The sequence below is a fragment of the Hyperoodon ampullatus genome, assembly GCF_949752795.1.
Source record: "Hyperoodon ampullatus genome assembly, chromosome: 7".
NCBI lineage: Eukaryota > Metazoa > Chordata > Mammalia > Artiodactyla > Ziphiidae > Hyperoodon > Hyperoodon ampullatus.
The window spans coordinates 95,584,580-95,603,945 of record NC_136920.1 but is presented as its reverse complement, the minus strand read 5'-3'; the positions used below and the strand labels follow the sequence as shown (position 1 = coordinate 95,603,945).

The window sequence follows — 19,366 nt, the reverse complement described above, 5'->3', positions numbered from 1 at the left end:
ATACTTGCAGTGTTTTTACAATCGTTTGCAAACATGCTTAGAGCAGTGAAAAATATGAGTCGCCCGACACGTACCTTCCCAGCTGAGGCTGAACAAGGCGACGTCCTGCCTCCTGGTTTCGGCTCTCACACTCTAAATGAGTGCCCTATCCAAGGTCTATCTAATGCTTCATTTTTTGCTTGTTGGTGGTGGTTTCAGTGTTTAAAATGGCTGCCCTGGGACTTCCCTGATGGTCCAGTGGCTAAGACCCCATGCTCCCGATGCAGGGGGCCTGGGTTCGATCCCTGGTCAGGGAACTAGATCCCACATGCCACAACTGAAAAAAAAAAAAAAGATCCGGTGCTGGCTAGAGTTAACTAAGTGTAGTAAGGCTGTCACGTGCCTTACAGAGAGAGTGCGTTAGATAAGCTTCATTATGGCATGACTTACAGTGCTGGTGGCTCTGAGTCCAATGAATCAATGGTTGCTGATGATGTTATGACAGAGGCACACAGGAACCGTACCTTATATTTCCCCCAGGAGCAGTGGTTCAGTATTTGCTAATTCAGTGTCTGCGGTGACTTGATAGAACATGGCTACTGTGAATAACGCGAGTCGACTATACTTACTAGTGCTGAGTCTCGGTTCTAGCCAAAGGAGGCAGTCTGATTGTTCCCTGAAAACCCGATGGAGAATCTGAGTTCCTATCACGTTTTTGCCTCTCTTTTTCCTTGAGTGAAATGTGAGCATTAATGGCATCCATCTGAGAGAAGAGCACCTGGTCCCAACATGGTGTCAAAGTGAGGCCTGAGCTCAGATGTTCCTGCTCAAGTTTAAGCACGAGATGAACATCAGAGTTGGCTTAAGGGTCTGTAGGAAACGATGCCCCTCCTGTCTCGTGTTTCTCGGGTATGTATTAGGCTGTAGCATCTTACTGTAATTTTCCCCTCCGACCAGTTCTTGCCCCGTATATCAGTACTTGGCTCCATTACCCGCCCAGCTGCTCAAGCCAGAAAACCTGGGAGTCGCCCTTTCTTCTCTTCCCTCTCCCACATTCGCTCTATCACTAAGTTCTGTTGGTTCCACCTCTCCTGGTTGGTTATCTGTTGTCTCGTACCCCACACCTTCCCTTCTGTACTTTATGCTGCTCGATTTTCCAGATTCCCTTGCCAGCTGTTAATTTCTGGCAGTGGGAGGCACCAGCAAGCTAGGAGAGGGTGGGAGAGAGCCCAAAGGCAGCAGCCCTTGCCCAGGGTGACTGTAGTAGGGGTGAGGGTCTCAGACCTGCTCAGCCAACCCGGCCACTGCGGCAGCTCTTCTGTTTCCAGCCCCTGCAGTGGACACTCCCCTTTAACCTCTTGTTCCTTCAGCACTCTCCATTCTCCCTTTTGTTTCTTCAGCCCTTCCAAAACTTTTGTAACCAACTGCCCATACTTAACATCCTTTGTTAGAAATAATTAGTGTGGTTTCTGACTGGAGCTTAGCTGATAAAACCTCCAAAATATTTCCTGAATCTGTCCATCTCTACCACTACCACCCAGTCCAAGACACCATCATCCCTCACCTGGGTGACTGCAATAGCTAGGCTCCCTGAGACCACAAACAGACGGGTCTGGAGCTAGACAGGCAGGTAGCCTGTAAGACAGGTAGCACTACCTGGTGGGAGACCCCCAGAAAAAATAAGTTCTGGGAGAAAAAAGTTTCCCCTCTATTGCCAACCTTGGAGGACTGGGGTTTGATTTTATTTCACAAAGTTGATTTGCTTAAACTACTATTCACTTAATGCCTATTCCTAGGCCAAGTTCCTTATCTCTGCCTATGCTCAGTCTGCCTTCTCTCTTTCATATTTAAAGGACAGCAGGATAACCTGAAAGATAAGAGCATTTTATTTGTAAAGTCTTTGCCAACTAACTTCAAGAATGAAAGAAAATAATTCTATTGCTATCTCAAAAGAACATCTTTTAAGCCTTCCTCCCCACCTGAGCATCCTGGGATCCCAGGAATTCCAGTGCTTCTAACTCACATCCCCACAGTAGTGTAGATGCATAATTAATTTCCATGGGAAGGAACTCTGACACAGGCATTAGCCATTTAACGACCATGGGCAGTGCTTTCTGGCAGAGAGAGCAGTAAGACGTGCGCTGTCTCCGAATCAAGCTGTGAGGCAGGCAAGGCCGCCAAGTGGCTGACAGTGATCCCTCCTTCTCAGACGGGGCAGAGAAGCCAGCTCAGCCTTGAAACAGAGTGACATGGGAGGTGTCTCAGCTGAAGGTTAACGTCTCTGCATCTCCTGCTTGGGAGGTGGAGTTGGATGGAGGGGTGAATGCTTTCTTGCCTTCAGCTAGAGCTTTAAAATGCTGTGAGGAGAGAGAGGGAACGTGAAGGATTGGGGACATACTAGTTACTACATTTTAGCAAGAACTAACCTTCCTGCTTCCATTCATTAGGCCACTTGGTTCTCCTGTAAGAATGAGTGTCCACTGTAGATCCTCACCTAGCCTTGTCTAAGGCCCACATTGCTTCTACTTCCCCTTCCTTTACAAGCCCCACCCCTGCCTGCTTTGCAGTTCCCTTCGTTATGGGGAAGGGTGATGGTAACTCCAGGCAGAGACATCCTCCATTGTCACAGGACAGAATCACAGCAGACCCAAAATAGTGGCGACAGCAGCAATCCTCACTACAGCTTAAGTCAGTCTCCAATGCTGGTCTTACCTGTGAGTTCTTGAATTCCGAGTAGAGGGAAAAGAGCAGATGGAGGGACTGAATCCGACTCTTGTAGATGGGGATGTCTAGGATGGCTGAAATCGAGAACTCCCGTGAGCAGAAATAAACAAGAATCCGGAAGCTATGGGGCATTTCTTTCTAGGATGGCCAGTCCCCTCCCAGATGGGATGTGTTACTATAACTCTGGGGGTTAAATACCCAGCAGGTAGTCACATAAACCCAAATACCACCCCCGTGTGCTGCCAAATAGCACAACGGGCTTAAAGTAAAGGCTGTAACTCAGAGTAAACCAGCCTTTTCAACAGCCCACAATGAATTTATCCAGAGATGGGGTCAAGGAAGGGATGGAAGGGCTTACCACAGATCATGTCTATGTACTCTGCCAGGCTGCAGTCAATCTCTGCTGTGGGCAGGCTCACCTAGGAGGGGCACGGGATGGACGCGAGTCAAAAGGCTGAAATTTCAGTGGTCCTAGCATCACTCACTCTGAAGGAAAAGAGCTCCGAGCATAAGGGGTGACATGGGCTGAATTGTGTTCCCCCAAAATTCATATGTTTTAAGTCCTAACCTCTAAGTGCCTCGGATCATGTGTGACTATATTTGCAGATATGGTTGTAAAAAAGAGAAGTTAAAATGAGGTCATTAGGGTGAACCCTAATCCAGTATGACTGGAATCCTTATAAGAAGAGGAAATTAGGACCTAGACACATACAGAGGGAAGACCATGTGAAGACACAGGGAGGAGACAGCCAAGGAGAAAGGGTCTAAAAGAAATCAACTCTGCTGACAATTTGATCTCCAACTTCTAGCTTCCAGAGTGTGAAAAAATAAATTTCTGTTGCTTAAGCCACCCAGTCTGTGGCACTTTGTTATGGCAGCCCTAGCAAATAATACAACGTGCCTTTTCTTTTCCCCCTGATCAGTAAAATGGAATTGGTTATACTCATTAACCACCAAAGTAGCATATGATATAACAGGGCCAAAATATTTTATAAGTAAAATATACTGCCATGCAGTCTTCCTGTGTGTATTTGTGAAGAAGAAACTGGACCTAAGTTATGGCCAAGTATTTATAGTTACTTGGTGTTAGAAGGCCTAATGGTCCTTGGATACCACAGGAACAGAAAAAAATGACATGACATCTCAGTAGGCTCCAGATCTAAACTAATATTGTAAGTTTAAAAACCACTGGCTTCTTAAAAAATTTTTGTTCTCTTTTTACAAAAATCAGAGTAGATGGTTCTGCAATTTCCTTTTTCCATGTAACAACATGTCATTGATATTTCTCTGTATCAGAGCAAAATAAGGCCAAACGATATTCCATTGTGTATTTCACTGAATGGATGTACTACAATCTATCTATTCAATTCTCTAATCAGACAGTTTTCTTCAGTTATAGCTTTAAAATGCTGTGAGAAAAGAGATTGTTTTCAAATTCTTTGCTTTTACAACAATTTCTCAATAAACATGTACCAAAAACTCTGTCTTCATGGAGCTTATACTTTAGTAGGGAGAAACAAAAGACAAAATAAGTAAGGTATACAATATGTTAGAAGGTAAGTATCATGGAGAAAAAGCAGGGAAAGAGCTTGGGGAACGTGGTGAAGCAATTTTAAACACCATGGCCAGGAAGGACCTGTTATCATCTTTGCTCAGTTTTCTTGATATGTAAGAGCTTTTTGCTTGGACAGTAATGTTGTCACATATATATGTAAGTAACTTTTTTTCTTCTTGGCCGCACCATGTGGCACGCGGCATCTTAGTTCCATGATCAGGGCTCGAACCCGTGTCCCCTGCATTGAGAGTGTGGAGTCTTAACCATTGGACCGCCAGGCAAGTCCTATATAGTTTTATTTTTGTTTTAACTGTTTAATTCATTTGGAATTCCTGTATGCATATGGTTGAGGCTTAGATCTATTTAATTTTTCTCAAATGGCTGGTCAATCATCTCATCACAACCCATCCTATCTCTAATCATTTAATTCCCAACTAGGTTTTTTTTTTTTTCTTTTGGCCACGCAGCACGTGGGATCTTAGTTCCCCGACCAGGGATCGAACCCACGCCCCTTGCATTGGAAGTGCGGAATCTTAACCACTGGACCGCCAGGGAAGTCCCTCTAATCATTTAAAATAACCATCTTTCTTATACAACAAATTTCTACATTTACATGGGTTTGTTTCTGGATTGTTATGTGCTGCTGATCTATTTCTATTCCTAACCAGTACATTATTGTTTTATTTATTACAGCTTTATAATGTGTTTCTAATGTCTGACAGGGCAAATCCTCATTTTTTCCCTAAAATTTTCATGATTAGTCTTAAAAATTGGTTCTCTCAGATAAACTTTGTTACCGAATTTTCAATTTCTAAAACAATGAAGTTAAAATCCTAATTGAAAGGGCCTTCCATTTCCACGGTGAACTGGGGAGGACTAACAGTGCCGAGCGACTGACCCCTCCCTTCCAGGAACATGGCTTGACTCCTCGTTCACTCAGAGCTTGTGTCTGCCCTTCACTAAAGTTTTATAATTGGTTTTCAAAAAAGTCTTGACAATTTCTTATTAAATATATTCCTGGGCACTTTTTAAAAATTTAGGATCATTATGAACAGGACTTCAGCTTCTTAGAATAGCATATACACCTCTATGGAAAAGGAGTCTAAAGTGATAATACAAAAAGTACATATGTTCATCAAAAGGTACGTACTCATAGTAACAGGACAGTAATATTACAGAGTAATTTGTAATATCCCCAAACTGGAAACTACCCAAATGGCTATCATAGAATGGATATATTCAAACAATGGAATACCATACAGTTGTGAGAACAAATATATAACCATGATGTATGAACAATATGGATGACTCTCCATATGGATGAACAATGTAGATGAGCAAATAAGACACAAAGGAACATGATTATATTTAGATAAAATATAAAACTGGCAAACCTAGGGAGTTCCCTGGTGGCCTAGTGGTTAGGATTCCAGGCTTTCACTGATTCCAGGTTCAATCCCTGGTCGGGGAACTGAGATCCCGCAAGCCATGTGGCATGGCCAAAAAACAAACAAAAACAAAACAGGCAAACTTAATCTGTGCTATTAGAAGTCAGGAAAATAGTTACGTTGGGAGGTGGAATCCTGAGGGGGCTTCCAGGATGCCAGAGATGTTCTGTTTTTTTGATCTGATGTGTTGGTTACACAAAGGTGTTCAGTTGGTGAAAGTTAATCAACACTTACGTATATGTTTATGATTTTGTATTATACTTCAATTTAAAAGTTAATGATAATAGTAATACAAGAAGAGAGAAAACACTGGGCCCTAGAATGAATGCCACACTTTCTTAGCTCCTGCTACCTTCCACTCACCTTTCCCAAAAGCTCTTCAAACTCTGGAGACCATTCCTGCATTAGCATGTCAATATCGGGCATAGGCCTACAAGTACAGAGGTAAATGTGAATAGAAAACATGGGCCGGCATCAGCAGTCTCTGCATCAGGATATTCTAGACTGAAGGGAGATTCTCAGTCTGGCACATTAGGATTTCAGGAAAACATAGACTGGGTGGGCCAAACTTACCCAGGACCTGGGGTTTGGAGAAGCTGGCTAAGTAATAATACCAGATAAATCATAATCTTTATGTCTGTACTGTTAGCCAGTAGCAGCCAGGATCCATAGATCCTCAGGTTGATATATCTCAAATATGTCCCAGCCTTGGGACCCCCTTCTCAGAAGCAATGGCTTCACAGGTGGTGAAGGTTACCATGGGTTACTACAGTGAAGAATGTACTATTTCTTACCTGGTGTAGTGCACAGTCGCAGGGGGCTTGGAGCGGTGTAATTCAGAGATGCTCTCAATCCATGTGTCAATGGCTTTGGGATTCTTTTCTGCATCTTCCAGGCTCTTTACTTTCATATGTTGCTAGAAAAATAAGGGGAAAGCCTGGCTGATGGCACCGAAGGATGTTCTTTTGTTTGTTTGTTTTTCTAGAATTTTTTTTAAAATAAATTTATTTATTTATTTATTTTTGGCTGTGTTGGGTCTTTGTTGCTGTGCGTGGGCTTTCTCTAGTTGCGGCAAGTGGAGGCTGCTCTTTGGTTGTGGTGCACAGGTTTGTCATTGCATTGGCTTCTCTTGTTGCAGAGCATGGGCTCTAGGCACGCGGGCTTTAGTAGTTGTGGCACACGGGCTCAGCAGTTGTGGCACACGGGCTCAGCAGTTGTGGCTCACGTGCTCTAGAGGGCAGGCTCAGTAGTTGTGGCACACGGGCTTAGTTGCTCCGTGGCATCTGGGATCTTCCCGGACCAGGGCTTGAGCCGTGTCCCCTGTGTTGGCAGGTGGATTCTTAACCACTGCACCACCAGGGAAGCCCTTGAAGGATGTTTTTACTCTTGTTTTTACAGAGTGGCTCATCACATGCTGTTCGTATTCAAGGTAGCTGCTGAAAAGGGAAGCCTGCCAGGAGCCAAATGAAGATTATAGGAAACCCTGATAAAGTCTTCTGTAGCCAGGGGAAGGGGGCAGGTCAACAGGACAGAAATGACCACAATAAGATACCATTTCACACCTACTAGGATGGCTAGAATAAAAAAGACAGACAATACCAAGTGTTGGCGAGGATGTGGAGAAATTGGAACTCTAATTCATTGCTGGTGGGATTGTAAAATGATTCAGCCACTCTGGAAAACAGTTCAGCAGTTCCTCAAAATATTAAACAGTTTCCATATGGCTCAGCAATCCCACTCCTACCTATATACACAAGACAACAATATATGTGCATGCAACAACTTGTATATGTTCACAGATGCAGAATTAACAGAAATGGAAACGACTGGTAAGTGGATAGACAAAATATGGTATGTCCATACAATGGAATATTAATCAGCCATAAAAAAGGGAATGAAGTAGTGACCAGGGTTTAAGAGCAGGGGAAATGAGGAGAGGAGTGACTACTAATGGGTATGGGGTTTCTTTTTGTTTTGTTTTGGTTTTTGGCCCTGCCTCACAGCTTGTGGGATCTTAGTTCCCCCACCACGGATTGAACCCAGGCTCACCGCTGTGAAAGTGCTGAGTCCTAACCACTGGACCATCAGGGAATTCCCAAGGGGTTTCTTTTTGGAATAATGAAAATGTTCTTAAATAGTGGTGATGGTTGTACAGCTCTGTGAATATACTAAAAGTCACTGAACTGTACAATTTAAAAGGGTGAATTTCATGGTAGGTAAATTATATCTTAATACAACTGTTACTGAAAAAAAACAGGGCTGGCTGAAACCATAGCCATCCCTTTTAATAGGCAGTAAGTCAACTGTTCAAATACCAGCAAGGCTTCTACTCTCGGCCCCCTGGAGCTGGGGCCTGTGCTAGTATAGTATCTTACTGTGACGTTGTGCTGTTTGGAATTCTCTGTTAACCAAAGTGAGAGCACTGTAGGGTCTGACTGCTTTGTAGAAGGCTCATCCAATACCAGTAGGCCAAGGCTGTCAGGTTTTCCATCAGGACGTGGAACCTGGTTAGGAGAAAGGTAAGAAAGCAGAGAAAAAAAACCATGGGAGGGATATAAAAAGGTACACTTGCTTCCAATAAGCTGAAGAGGAAGAACTCTTCTGGTTCATCATTATTTCTAGTATTAAAAAGCATGCCTGTATATCATGCTGTACTAAAGTACTACCTAGAAAAAAATACATGATCTATAGGACCTTAAATATAAAGCTGAAGTCATGGATAATTAGGAGGCAGATATATGACAAATTTTTAACACCTAATGAGATAATCAATGAGTTTAATTTGGAGTTGAGAGCAAGTTAAGAACTCCAGTGAAATGAAGAATATATATTAAGGTAGCTATTGCTAGTCAGGGAAATTAGTGGAACTGTTAGAGTGATAGAGGGGTCAGAAGAAACACCTAAGGAGTCAGTTTTAGGATGTTCTGACTGTACCTTTAAGAATGCATCAATATCCCCGACAGCTGGGATAAAAGCAGGAATGAAAGGTTTCAGTTTGTGGTCCAGGTCAATCAACTGAGGTGTATACCTAGGAGATATTGCCACGGGAAGGTGGAGACTGTCAGAGAAACTTACTTTATTATTCAGGCTGAAAAAACCTAAGGGGAATGGCCATGTTTCAGACTAGAGGAAGGAAAGGGCAAGGCAGGGCTGGGGATTATGGTGGCAGGGCCTGGTACTCACCTACTGATGTACTGGAAGAGTTCCTTAATCTCAGCAGAAACTGGCAAATGCTCATAACCTGCAGGATCATAGGCACTGGGGAAAGGAAAATGTGGTTCAAGGTAGCCAGAGGAGAGCAGGGGTTGCTGAGCCCTGGTTCAGCCCGGGTGTTACTCTGGCCATAGGGCATATGACTCTGGACCTAGTTTCTGCTCCACCCACATGTGCCTTTTCTGAGCAGCTTGCAAGGTAACTTTAAAAGTGATTATAATTAGCTCTCAGCTATCTCTGACAATGAAGAACAGAGCTACAGAAAATCAAAAACATAATTTTAAAAAATTTTAGAATGCAGCAGAAATTGTTTTCCCTTTTTTTTTGAATGAAGGGGATGAAGAGAAAAGATGGAATGAGATCTTAATTTCTGACATGAAAACGGTTTACCCCAAGAAAAAAAGGAATTTTTACAAAGATGTTTTTCAGTGTTATTTATAAAAGTAAAAAATTAGAAACAAAATGTCCAACACTTGAGAGATGGTTAGATATGTCAAGATGAATACCGCAGTTATTAAAAATACTTGTGTTAATACATGAAATGTATACAGTAAAAAAGTAGTAGAGTACATATTAATGACTATAATTAAGTAAAATGTAATGAATTGACAAAGTATATAAGTGACTAGGAAAGTTATTTAATGTTCTTCTGGGAAGAGTTGCTTAACAAAAAAACTAAATAGTTTATATTTCCCCAGATTATAATTTATGGAAGCAGAATAATGAAGTAAACTGGGAAGCATGAAAAGTCAGTCTGGTATTAAACATTTGCCTAATTTACTTAGTGTCTACCTTCAGGTGGATAATTCAAAGGTAACTTTTTATTTTTACTAAACTACTTCATTGAATAAAGTATGCATGCACATGATAGGAAATAAAAGGTACAAAATGTATTCAGTGGAAAGTTATGTCCCCTTCCACCCCTGTTCCCTTGCCACCAAGTTCCCCTCCCAAGAGTAATCAGTATTATTAGTTCCTAGGGTAGCCTAGAGATAGCTTATGTAATATTTGTTTTATACACATGGTAGCACAGCATAAAGACTTCTATACCTTTTTAAAATGTAACAGTGTCCCTTGGAGATTGTTCTTTACAGTGCACAGAGTGCTGCCTCATACTTTTTAATGGCTAGAAAGAATTCTACTGATTGGCTACACCAGTTAATTGTATTTTAAATGAATGGGCTTTAGAATCTACTTTGATTAAAACCTACAGGGGTGGGTCATGAGTAATCTAGCACCAGAGCTGGAATATGGTGAGGAGAATTTTTACTGAAGCATCATGCAGGGACATTTTGCCTCAATACAGGGTTCCGGATGCACCTATTCTCTACCCGTCCTAAAAGGGTCTGAGCCTAAAATTGAAATGTTCCTGTGCATGTATGTTTCCCTTGCTAAATAGAAATGCTTTCGTATGTGTATAAATTTATCTTCTCTTCCCTAGAATGTGAATTCCTTGAAGTCAGAGACCATCAGTTAAACTGACTCAGCAAATCCTCATGAAATCCCTGAGCCCACAAGTGTTTCCGATAGTGCAAGTGACATCACAGGATTCGGGCAGTAGAGCCAAAAAAGAAGGAAAACTCAGTACGCTGGGTTTCTGAGCATCTGATAATCCTAAATAGAGGAGATCAAAAGAGCTGCTGGAATTTCACTTCTCACTGACGTCCTCCTGTCCAGTGTTTTGAAGGAGGCGTTTTCCTCCTTGGCAAGGGGGCTTTTCTCACCCTTCCAGAGGGGCCCCGTGCTCTTCATCATCACTATCGTCATCATCAGAATCAGTTTCAGATGAGTCATCATCGTCGTCATCATCATCGTTTTCACTAAAGCCCCGCTGAGGAGTGAGCTGCGAGGTCTTCTTTTTCTCCTGAGATAGGGCAGGAGATAGAAAGGTCCAGGTAAGGAGAAATTTAGTGTACCTTTACCCAGTTCTCTCCTAGTGCTCCAACCAGTACCCTCCCGCCTGACACCAATTCACTGGAAAGAGAAGGAAGCACTCCCCAGAAGGGCCTCGAGAACCTTCTTCTGCTCCTCTTTAGCTACTAACTGAGTCCCCACTTTCTGTAACCATGGTCTCTTCCTCTGCTTGAGGCTTGGGTATAAATTTTATCCAATACATATCTCTTTTACCTGTTACTTAGGAGATTCTGAGAACTCTGCATAAACTTTAACCAGTCAGCTTCAACTCTAAAACTGAGGGACTTCTGAAGAAGAAAGCAACTCTAAATATAATAGTTATTTTGGGAAGAAATGGGGGAAGATGAAGTAGGGAAGACACACTTTAGGGAATCTTAATACTCACAAAGATCACAGGGAGGAAATCTAGTATTTAATTTGCAAGACTGCCCAGGGTAAGCTGCTTGTAACTATCAAAAGAAGAAAGTTCATAATCAACCCCGGGCCTGGATTCTGACCAGCAGTTCCGGAGACTGTGGGTTTTCCCTTTCCATTCAATGGGTATCTGACCTATGCATGGTTCCCCTCCCTTCCCCCGTAAGTTAAATGCAATGACTGTACATTATATCTTGAGATAAGAGACTCTTCTGTCCTTGGCATTACGACCTACCTTTCTGGGCTTCTGGTTCTAGATGCACCACCCCACCCTCAAGCCGACGAGAAGGGGTAAGGTGGTGCTTGGGCTTGCCGGGGCAGTTGGGACAGGGTCCATGTCTTTGACTCTAGGGCCTGGAGCCTGTGGCATGCCCTCACTTAGGACCTAAAGGGTGGCCAATTGACCCCCTTTAAAAATAGGTTTTTCAAGCTTGGTTTCCATATGCCATATGGCTTACGCTGAGGTTAAGAGATGATTGGTTCTAGTTTTTTAAATTATTTAACATTTCTTTTACATTAAAGCAGCTACTGACATATAAAACTGTGACACATTACAGGACATCAAAAACTTCTCTGGGTTACATTCTCCTCTAAGCATAACACAGATTTATTATACATAGATAAAAATATATTTTAACTCATCTGTAACATGTGAGACTGATGACACAGTTGCAGAATATGCCTCATTGGTATACAACTGGTAAGAATCTCCCACAGTGTTCTTTCCTAATTCAAAATCTGCCCAAATTATTCTTGGTCACATGGGAAGCAGTCTGGCAAGGGGAGATTTTTAAGAATATCGTCAGCTCAAAGATTATTCAAAAGTGGATCCTATCTGCTGATTCTGGGTGCATATTAAATTGGAAAGATAAATGAGCCTTGAATATTGACTACATCATGATGAAAACTAGAAAAATTTAGGGTGAATATACAAAATTAGGAGGTCAATTTAGGAAAATTGTTCACTTTTCTTTTGTCTGCTTCTTCAAAGTAGTGCTTTGCAAAATCTCTGACCTATGGGAGAAGACTTTATATACCACAGACAAGATGCCAAAAAATTACTTTGTAGGTAAGATGTCAAACAGCACACTAGTCACAAAGTGGGGCTATCTTAAAACATTACCTTTTAGACTTTCTATGAAATCCGTCTCTGTTACTACAGCTTTCTGCATTACTTCAAATATTCTCCTTCACCTGAGTTTTCAAAATGCCTGTTCTTGGAGGATGATTAAAACATAACCATTGGACCATGTGCTAAGCCTAAACACGGGCTGTTAGACAGTGCACATGTGCAAATTTAAGGCCCTATCTGGCTAGAGCTGTAGGTATCTTTTCATCTCACTTTCAGAAACGGTGATTCTCTTGGTTCACAGAATGACACCAAAGTGACATCTGGGCCTTAAGACTTCAAAACTAAAGTCTCTTTCACAAAATACTAGCAGTATCACAACTGTTGACAGTGAACCAATGCCAGGATCAATCATTCCAAACTTTCTTTATCATAAGAATTACTTGGAGTGCTTGCTCAAAATATACATTTGCAGGCTTTTACCTTCAAAATTCTGATTAGGCAGTTCTGGGTGGGGACTGGAAATGTTTTTGTAAATTAAAAAAAATTTTTTTTATTTATTTACTTATTTATTTATTGGCCATGCCACGCGGCATGTGAGATCTTAGTTCCCCGACCAGGGGATCGAACCCGTGCCCCTTGCAGTGGAAGCACAGAGCTCTAACCACTGGACCACCAGGGAATTCCTATCTGTTTTTTTTTTAAATAAGTACCCCAGTTGATTATTATGACCAGAAAAGTTTGTGAAACACTGGCCTGTGTTATATGAAATTTCTCACCAAAACATCAGCTATAACAGTAAGCTTTATTCCTGAAGGAGAGTCAAAATCTTAATGCTCTTGGCTCTTGACTGTCCTCCACGAGCTCAAAGGAACCCAGTCACTAGAGGTGAGTATTTAAGAAATGTTTGCTACTGAACTAGTGTCATTTCAAACTAACTACGAAAAATTCAAAGCAGAGATTTCACAAGAAGCTGTGGGTTATACTGCACCTTGTTATTTTCCTCTTTGTACTCATCACTGCTGTTGTCAGCCATAGTCTTGTTAGGAAGATGGGTGGAACGACGAAGTCCTTGGAAGAAAAGTTTTCCTTTTAGGTTATTGTTTTTTGGGTTTTAAAAAAAATATTTATTTGGTTGTGCTGGGTCTTAGTTGTGGCAGGCGGGCTCCTTAGTTGTGGCATGCAAACTCTTAGTGGCGACATGCATGTGGGATCTAGCTCCCTGACCAGGGATCGAACCCAGGCCCCCTGCATTGGGAGTGTGGAGTCTTAACCACTCTGCCACCAGGGAAGTCCCTAGGTTGTTGTTAAAATGATTTTCAAAGACAGATATTTTTCATTTATAATATTTTATGCTCTAACCATTTTATGGAACAGGGTTTATAAGAATATCTGGCTGAAAGACAGGAAACTGAATTCTAGTCATGGCTCTGTCAATTCAATTTGAGATATACTTACTAAGTTTTTTTTTTTTTTTTTTTGCGGTACGCGGGTCTCTCACTGTTGTGGCCTCTCCCGTTGTGGAGCACAGGCTTTGGACGCACAGGCTCAGTGGCCATGGCTCACGGGCCCAGCCGCTCCGCGGCATGTGGGATCTTCCCAGACCGGGGCATGAACCCGTGTCCCCTGCATCGGCAGGCGGACTCTCAACCACTACGCCACGAAGGAAGCCCTTACTAAGTATTACTATGCTTAAGGCATTAGGTTAGACATTATACTAACTGATTATCTGCCATTACATATATAGCATAAAATCTGCCCTTAGTTTACATATTGGTGAAATGAGGTTAGTAATTAGTTAGTAATTAGTAAAGCAAAAGGAGTGCTGGATTTATAGTCAGAAGACTGGGTTTACAGGACAACTCTATCAGGTGGACAAAATGACTTAACCTCTCTGAGTCTCAGTATTCCCACTTCTAAATGGGGTCAGTAATATTTCTCAGGATTGTTGTAAGAATCAACTGAAAACAATTTTATGTGGAAGGAAGTGTCCTAGTTCCTGGCAAATAGTAGTCACAAATATGAATCTGAATCAGTGTCTATAAGATAAAAGCAATAAAATATTCTGAAGAATTAAAAGCATAACCAGATGTAAGATATTATTAACTGGCATGAAAACATGTTCAATGATTTCTAAGTCAAATGAATGCCCACTAAACACCATTTTTCTGCCTTTTAAATTGTCTAAACTGAAAACAAATTATAATGTCCACAGCTGGCAAGATTATAAATGTGCTCAAGTCAAAAACCTGGGTGTCAGGGGACTCCCCTGGTGGTCCAGTGGGTAAGACTCTGAGCTCCCAGTACACAGGGCCCCAGTTCAACGCCCGGTCAGGGAACTAGATCCCGCATGCTGCAACTAAGAAGCCTGCATGCAGCAACTAAAAGTTCACATGCTGCAACTAAGACCCAGCACAGCCAAAACAAACAAATAAATAAATATTAAAAAACAAAAACAAAAAACCTGGGTGTCAGATAACTAACAAGGACCTACTATATAGCACAGAGAACTATACTCAGTATTTTCTAATAACCTATAAGGGAAAAGAATCTGAAAAAGAATATATGAATAAATAAATAAATAAATAAATAAATAAAACGGAATTACTGTGCAATACATCTGAAAGTAACACAACATTGTAAATCAACTATACTTCAATAGACAAATAAATACGTATGACAGGCATTAAAAAATTAAAAATTAATTAAAAATTTAAAACAAAAAAGTAAGTAGGTCAATGACCTGGTTAAAAAAAAAAAAAAACAAGGCTTCCCTGGTGGTGCAGTGGTTGAGAGTCTGCCTGCCGATGCAGGGGACACGGGTTCGTGCCCCCAGTCCGGGAAGATCCCACATGCCACAGAGCGGCTGGGCCCGTGAGCCATGGCCGCTGAGCCTGCGCATCCGGAGCCTGTGCTCCGCAACGGGATAGGCCACAACAGTGAGAGGCCCGCGTACCGCAAAAAACAACAACAACAACAAAAAAAAAAACACCTGAGTGTCTAGGTATACATACACCGAAAGACTGAAAGCAGGGACTCAAACAGATACTTGTACACCAATGTTCATAGCAGCATATTCACAATTGCCAAAAGGTGGAAACCACCCAAGTGTCCATTGACAGACAAATGGATAAACAAAATGTGGTTATACAAACAATGGAATATTATTCAGCCTTAAAAGGGAAGGAAAATTTAACACATGCTGCAGCATGAATGAACCTTGAAAACATTAAGCTACATGAAATAAGCCAGACAGGAAAGGACAAACACTGTATGATTCTGCTTATGCAGTACCTACAATAGGTAAATTCATAGAGGCAAAGTAGAATAGAGGTTACCAGCAGCTGGGGGGTGGGGGGGAGGGAAGGGGAATGGAGAGTTATTGTTTAATAATAACTCTGTTCAGGATGATGAAAAAGTTCTGGAAATAGTAGAGATACTTACGCAACAACACGAATGTACTTAATGCTACTGAATTGTACACCTCGAAATGGTTAAAATGGTAAATTTTACATTAGGCAAGTTTACCACAATAAACAAACCCTGGATGTCATCCCTGATTCCTAACTCAAGAGCTAAATCCAATCCATCAGCAAGCCTTAGTGATTCTACTACAACAATACCTCTAGCATTTGCCAATTCTCTCTATTCTCAACTTCCTCCCCACATCCAAGCCACTATCACCTCAACTCAGCCATGGCGACAGTCCTTCTAACTGGCTCCTTGCTTTCACCTTTGCACCTTTCAGTCCATGCCATGCATAACAGCAGTATGGCCTCTAAAGCCCTGCTTGTTATACCTCCTGACTACCTCTGAGGTTACTCTCTCCTACCATATGCCGGTCTCTTTCAAGTCCTCAAACTAACCCAAGTTCTTTCTGGCCTCAGGGCCTTTTCACATTTCACTAGCTGCTCCCTCTTCCTGGCCTACTTTTCCTCTGTGTCTAAATCCTCCTCACCTTTCAGTTTCAACCATCACCTCCTTAGGGCTTCCCTGACCCTCCATCAAAAGTAGATCCCACTCCTCACCAATATTCTCCATAACATCAAACTCTTTGCTTCCATCAATGCACTTAACACATTTGTAATTGTGTTTCTTTATTCATTTGGCATCCGTCTCCCATAATTACAGGCATCAGGATGGCAGGGTCAATGTCTCTTTTAATGCTGTATACCTGGGAATTCCCTGGCGGTCCAGTGGTTAGGACTCCGAGCTCTCCCTGCCGAAGACCTGGGTTCAGTCCCTGGTCGGGAAACTCAAATCCCACAAGCCACGCGGCGCGACCAAAACAAAGAAACAAACAAAAAACTGTATACCTAGTGCCAAGCATAAGGCTGAGGGATAATAGGCATTCAAAAAATGTTGAACAAATGATGGTGTCAAGTCCTCTAAAAATATTCTGTTGAGGTTTCAATTGGAATTGCAGGTTAAGGATAGGTAACTGAAGCATCTTCAGAACTGAGCAAAAGAGTTTTGATAAATTAAACAAACAATCATGAACCCCCGGCAGACTGTGGGCAGAACACTATCATGAAGTAAATGGCGATGGGGAACACTGGTTAGGTTGATGGAAGATCCTGCAATCTGGGTGGCTGTGTTTTCTCCCCCCTTAAGTATTTGGAAAACAGAAGCAATGGCAAGTAACTTGACTCTGAAAGCCAACATCTGCTAATAGAAAATAGAAAATTCTTGGGGACAATCATGAATCCATCTTGCAACCCTCAAGGCGGTACCTACCAGGGTCAAACGTATTCTCCATGTGGTAATAGACAATTGTTTTGTTTCTGTTTCTAAGAAAATAGGGCTAAGTTCTAAGCTACATGTCATTCTAAGCTACATGTCATTCACGTGAGATCAACAGTTTTGATTCTCATGGTTTATTTGGAGATGACTTTTTTCTGTTTTTACAAATTTTGGTTTGTTTTTAATAACCGCTGACTTACAATTGCAAAACAAACAAAACAAAGAGAAAAACAAAAAACAACCATTTCTTTCTTTCCTCTTCATGCCTCTCTTACCTTTGTGTCTTGTGGTTGGAGCATCAATACTCGCAACCTCTTCAGGGTCGTTAATCTCTAGACGCTCATCATATGTCTGGTTTTCAACGGTCTTGGTCTAAGCAAAAGGAAATATGATTACAGAGCTCCTACCACGGGACATTAAGCACTCTGTGGGGAGGTGGATTCCAAACCAGCATTGGTTCCTCTTCCTTACCCAAGACACCAGTTTTACCTGAAACCTTCACCATACCCCCCATTCAAACTTTCCTTAAGGCTTCTTGGCCCCAGGTCAAGCAGTTAAGTCATTCTGCTGCAGCCCTTATTTAGGAACTGCTGGCAGGCCGGCTGAGGAACGAGGGAATCGTGGAGAGAAACGACAGCCAACTTCTGAAGCAGCTCCCCAAAGCTGTTAAGATACCCGCGCAAGAGCAAAACAGTATTTGTCTGTAGATAATGGCTGTCTCCTCCGGTTCGATCAGTTTCGCAAGGCGGCCGGAGCTTCTCAAGGGAGGCTGTAGAGGCTCTAGAAAGAGTTCTGTCTCTGGGGTTACCTGGGAGGGAGGGGCGTTCCCCGAAGACAGGGTAAACTCCAGTCTCTTGGTCCCACCCAATAATCCCGAAAGCATCACCCTCACCCCCACCACACCACCCCCGTCTTGTATGTCGGATCCACTTAAGTTTCTTGGGGAGTAAAGGAAACAGGATGGTTGGTGATGGCGTGAAGGAAGGAGGGAAAGAACAGTTGTCAAGAAGATGGGAAGAGGTGGAGGGGAGGTGGGGAGAGGGAAGGGGAGTCCTTTCTATTCCTCTACGGAGGGAGAAACAGAGTTCTCTTTCTGCTAGGGTGAGTACGAATTACCTGTAGCCCCTCTGAATCCGTCTTCTCTATGTGGAAAGAACCCCAGCCTAGGGCTTGGGTCTCACTCCAATCTCAGGCCAGGCCACTTCTACTTGGAAGAAGGCCAAGGGCTTCTACTCGGAGCAACCGGCCTGTTGTCAGTCGCTAAGCAAAAAAAAAAAAAAAAAGAAAGAAAGAAAAAATCGCGAGACTTTCTTTCACTCTCGTGAGACCTTCTCCACTCGCGTGTTAAGTCTCTTCCAGCATTGAAGGATGATCCAGGGAGGATCTAGAGGGGCTCGAATCCTGTTTGTCTAGGGTTTCAATAAATTTGTCTGTGGCGGCATCTAGCGGCCGGGGGCGGCAAAGCTGACGGATGAATTTCGGTTCGCATAGAGTTAGCCTTCCAATCCAGAAATATGGTGTGCCTGTTGTCCCCAGGACAAGGAGCACTGGGTATGCATTTCCTACTAAGTCAGTCCAATCACACTTTAGGCAAACTCGGAAGTTTAGCTAAATTCCCAGGACACTTTGTACGACCTTTTATAGTATTTATATTACATTATAGTCCTTCCCCTCCACTGTGTCCCATTGCATGGGACATAACTTATAGTACTATCAAATTATTCATTATCTGAGATTCAGGTTTAACCCATTCTCCTGCATTTTTAAAAAACATCTTTATTGGAGTATAACTGCTTTACAATGGTGTGTTAATTTCTGCTTTATAACAAAGTGAATCAGCTATACATATACATATATCCCCATATCTCCTCACTCTTGCGTCTCCCTCCCACCCTCCCTATCCCACCCCTCTAGGTGGTCACGAAGCACCGAGCTGACCTCCTTGTGCTATGTGGCTGCTTCCTTCTCCTGCGTTTTTATTTGCTAAAGAAGACTGTGGGCTTCTTTAGGGCAGGGTCTGTGTCTAATTAGTTTTTAAGCTTTTCACAGCTCAGTGTATTGCATAAATCAGGCACTTTCAAAATGCTCATTGTGTGGATGAATGAAGGAATGAATGAATGAAGATGTAAGGAACAAATATTTCAAAACTACAGACGTAGTTAATTTGGGGAGTCAGAGGGAGAGAAACAAAGAAAAGAATTTTGGAAATTTGATCATGAAAACCTGCCAGAGGAAAGCGAAAATTGGCTTTAAAAAGGGAAATCAGAGACACCTCTTCTGAGACACTTCTGGTTAAAAGGGAAATGC

The 19,366-nt window shown here is 42.2% G+C and overlaps 1 protein-coding gene and 1 pseudogene across 2 annotated transcripts in view; one reads left to right on the top strand and one right to left on the bottom strand.

Moving 5' to 3' along the window:
* Window positions 1–19,366, top strand: part of LOC307055662 (trehalase-like) — a 424,950-nt pseudogene that overhangs the window by 322,563 nt on the left and 83,021 nt on the right. The gene's annotated exons all lie outside the window — the stretch shown is intronic.
* Window positions 1,843–17,419, bottom strand: IFT46 (intraflagellar transport 46). The gene is made up of 11 exons (XM_079709406.1): window positions 17,335–17,419; window positions 13,308–13,387; window positions 10,644–10,783; window positions 8,890–8,964; window positions 8,641–8,734; window positions 8,082–8,210; window positions 6,501–6,622; window positions 6,070–6,136; window positions 3,062–3,122; window positions 2,692–2,777; window positions 1,843–2,336 (listed from the first exon to the last, which is right to left on the bottom strand). The coding sequence occupies exons 2-11, from the start codon at window positions 13,350–13,352 to the stop codon at window positions 2,241–2,243; spliced, it is 915 nt and encodes a 304-aa protein (XP_079565532.1). The 5' UTR covers window positions 13,353–13,387; window positions 17,335–17,419; the 3' UTR covers window positions 1,843–2,240.

Excerpts from the sequence above, each read along its gene's own strand:
- IFT46 (XM_079709406.1), bottom strand. The coding sequence starts at position 13,352 with ATGGCTGACAACAGCAGTGATGAGTACAAAGAGGAAAATAACAAG. Across the intron at positions 2,778-3,061 it reads GTACATAGACATGATCTGTG|CCATCCTAGACATCCCCATC; the intron begins GTAAGCCCTTCC and ends TCTCGATTTCAG. Across the intron at positions 2,337-2,691 it reads CGGAATTCAAGAACTCACAG|CATTTTAAAGCTCTAGCTGA; the intron begins GTAAGACCAGCA and ends CTCTCCTCACAG.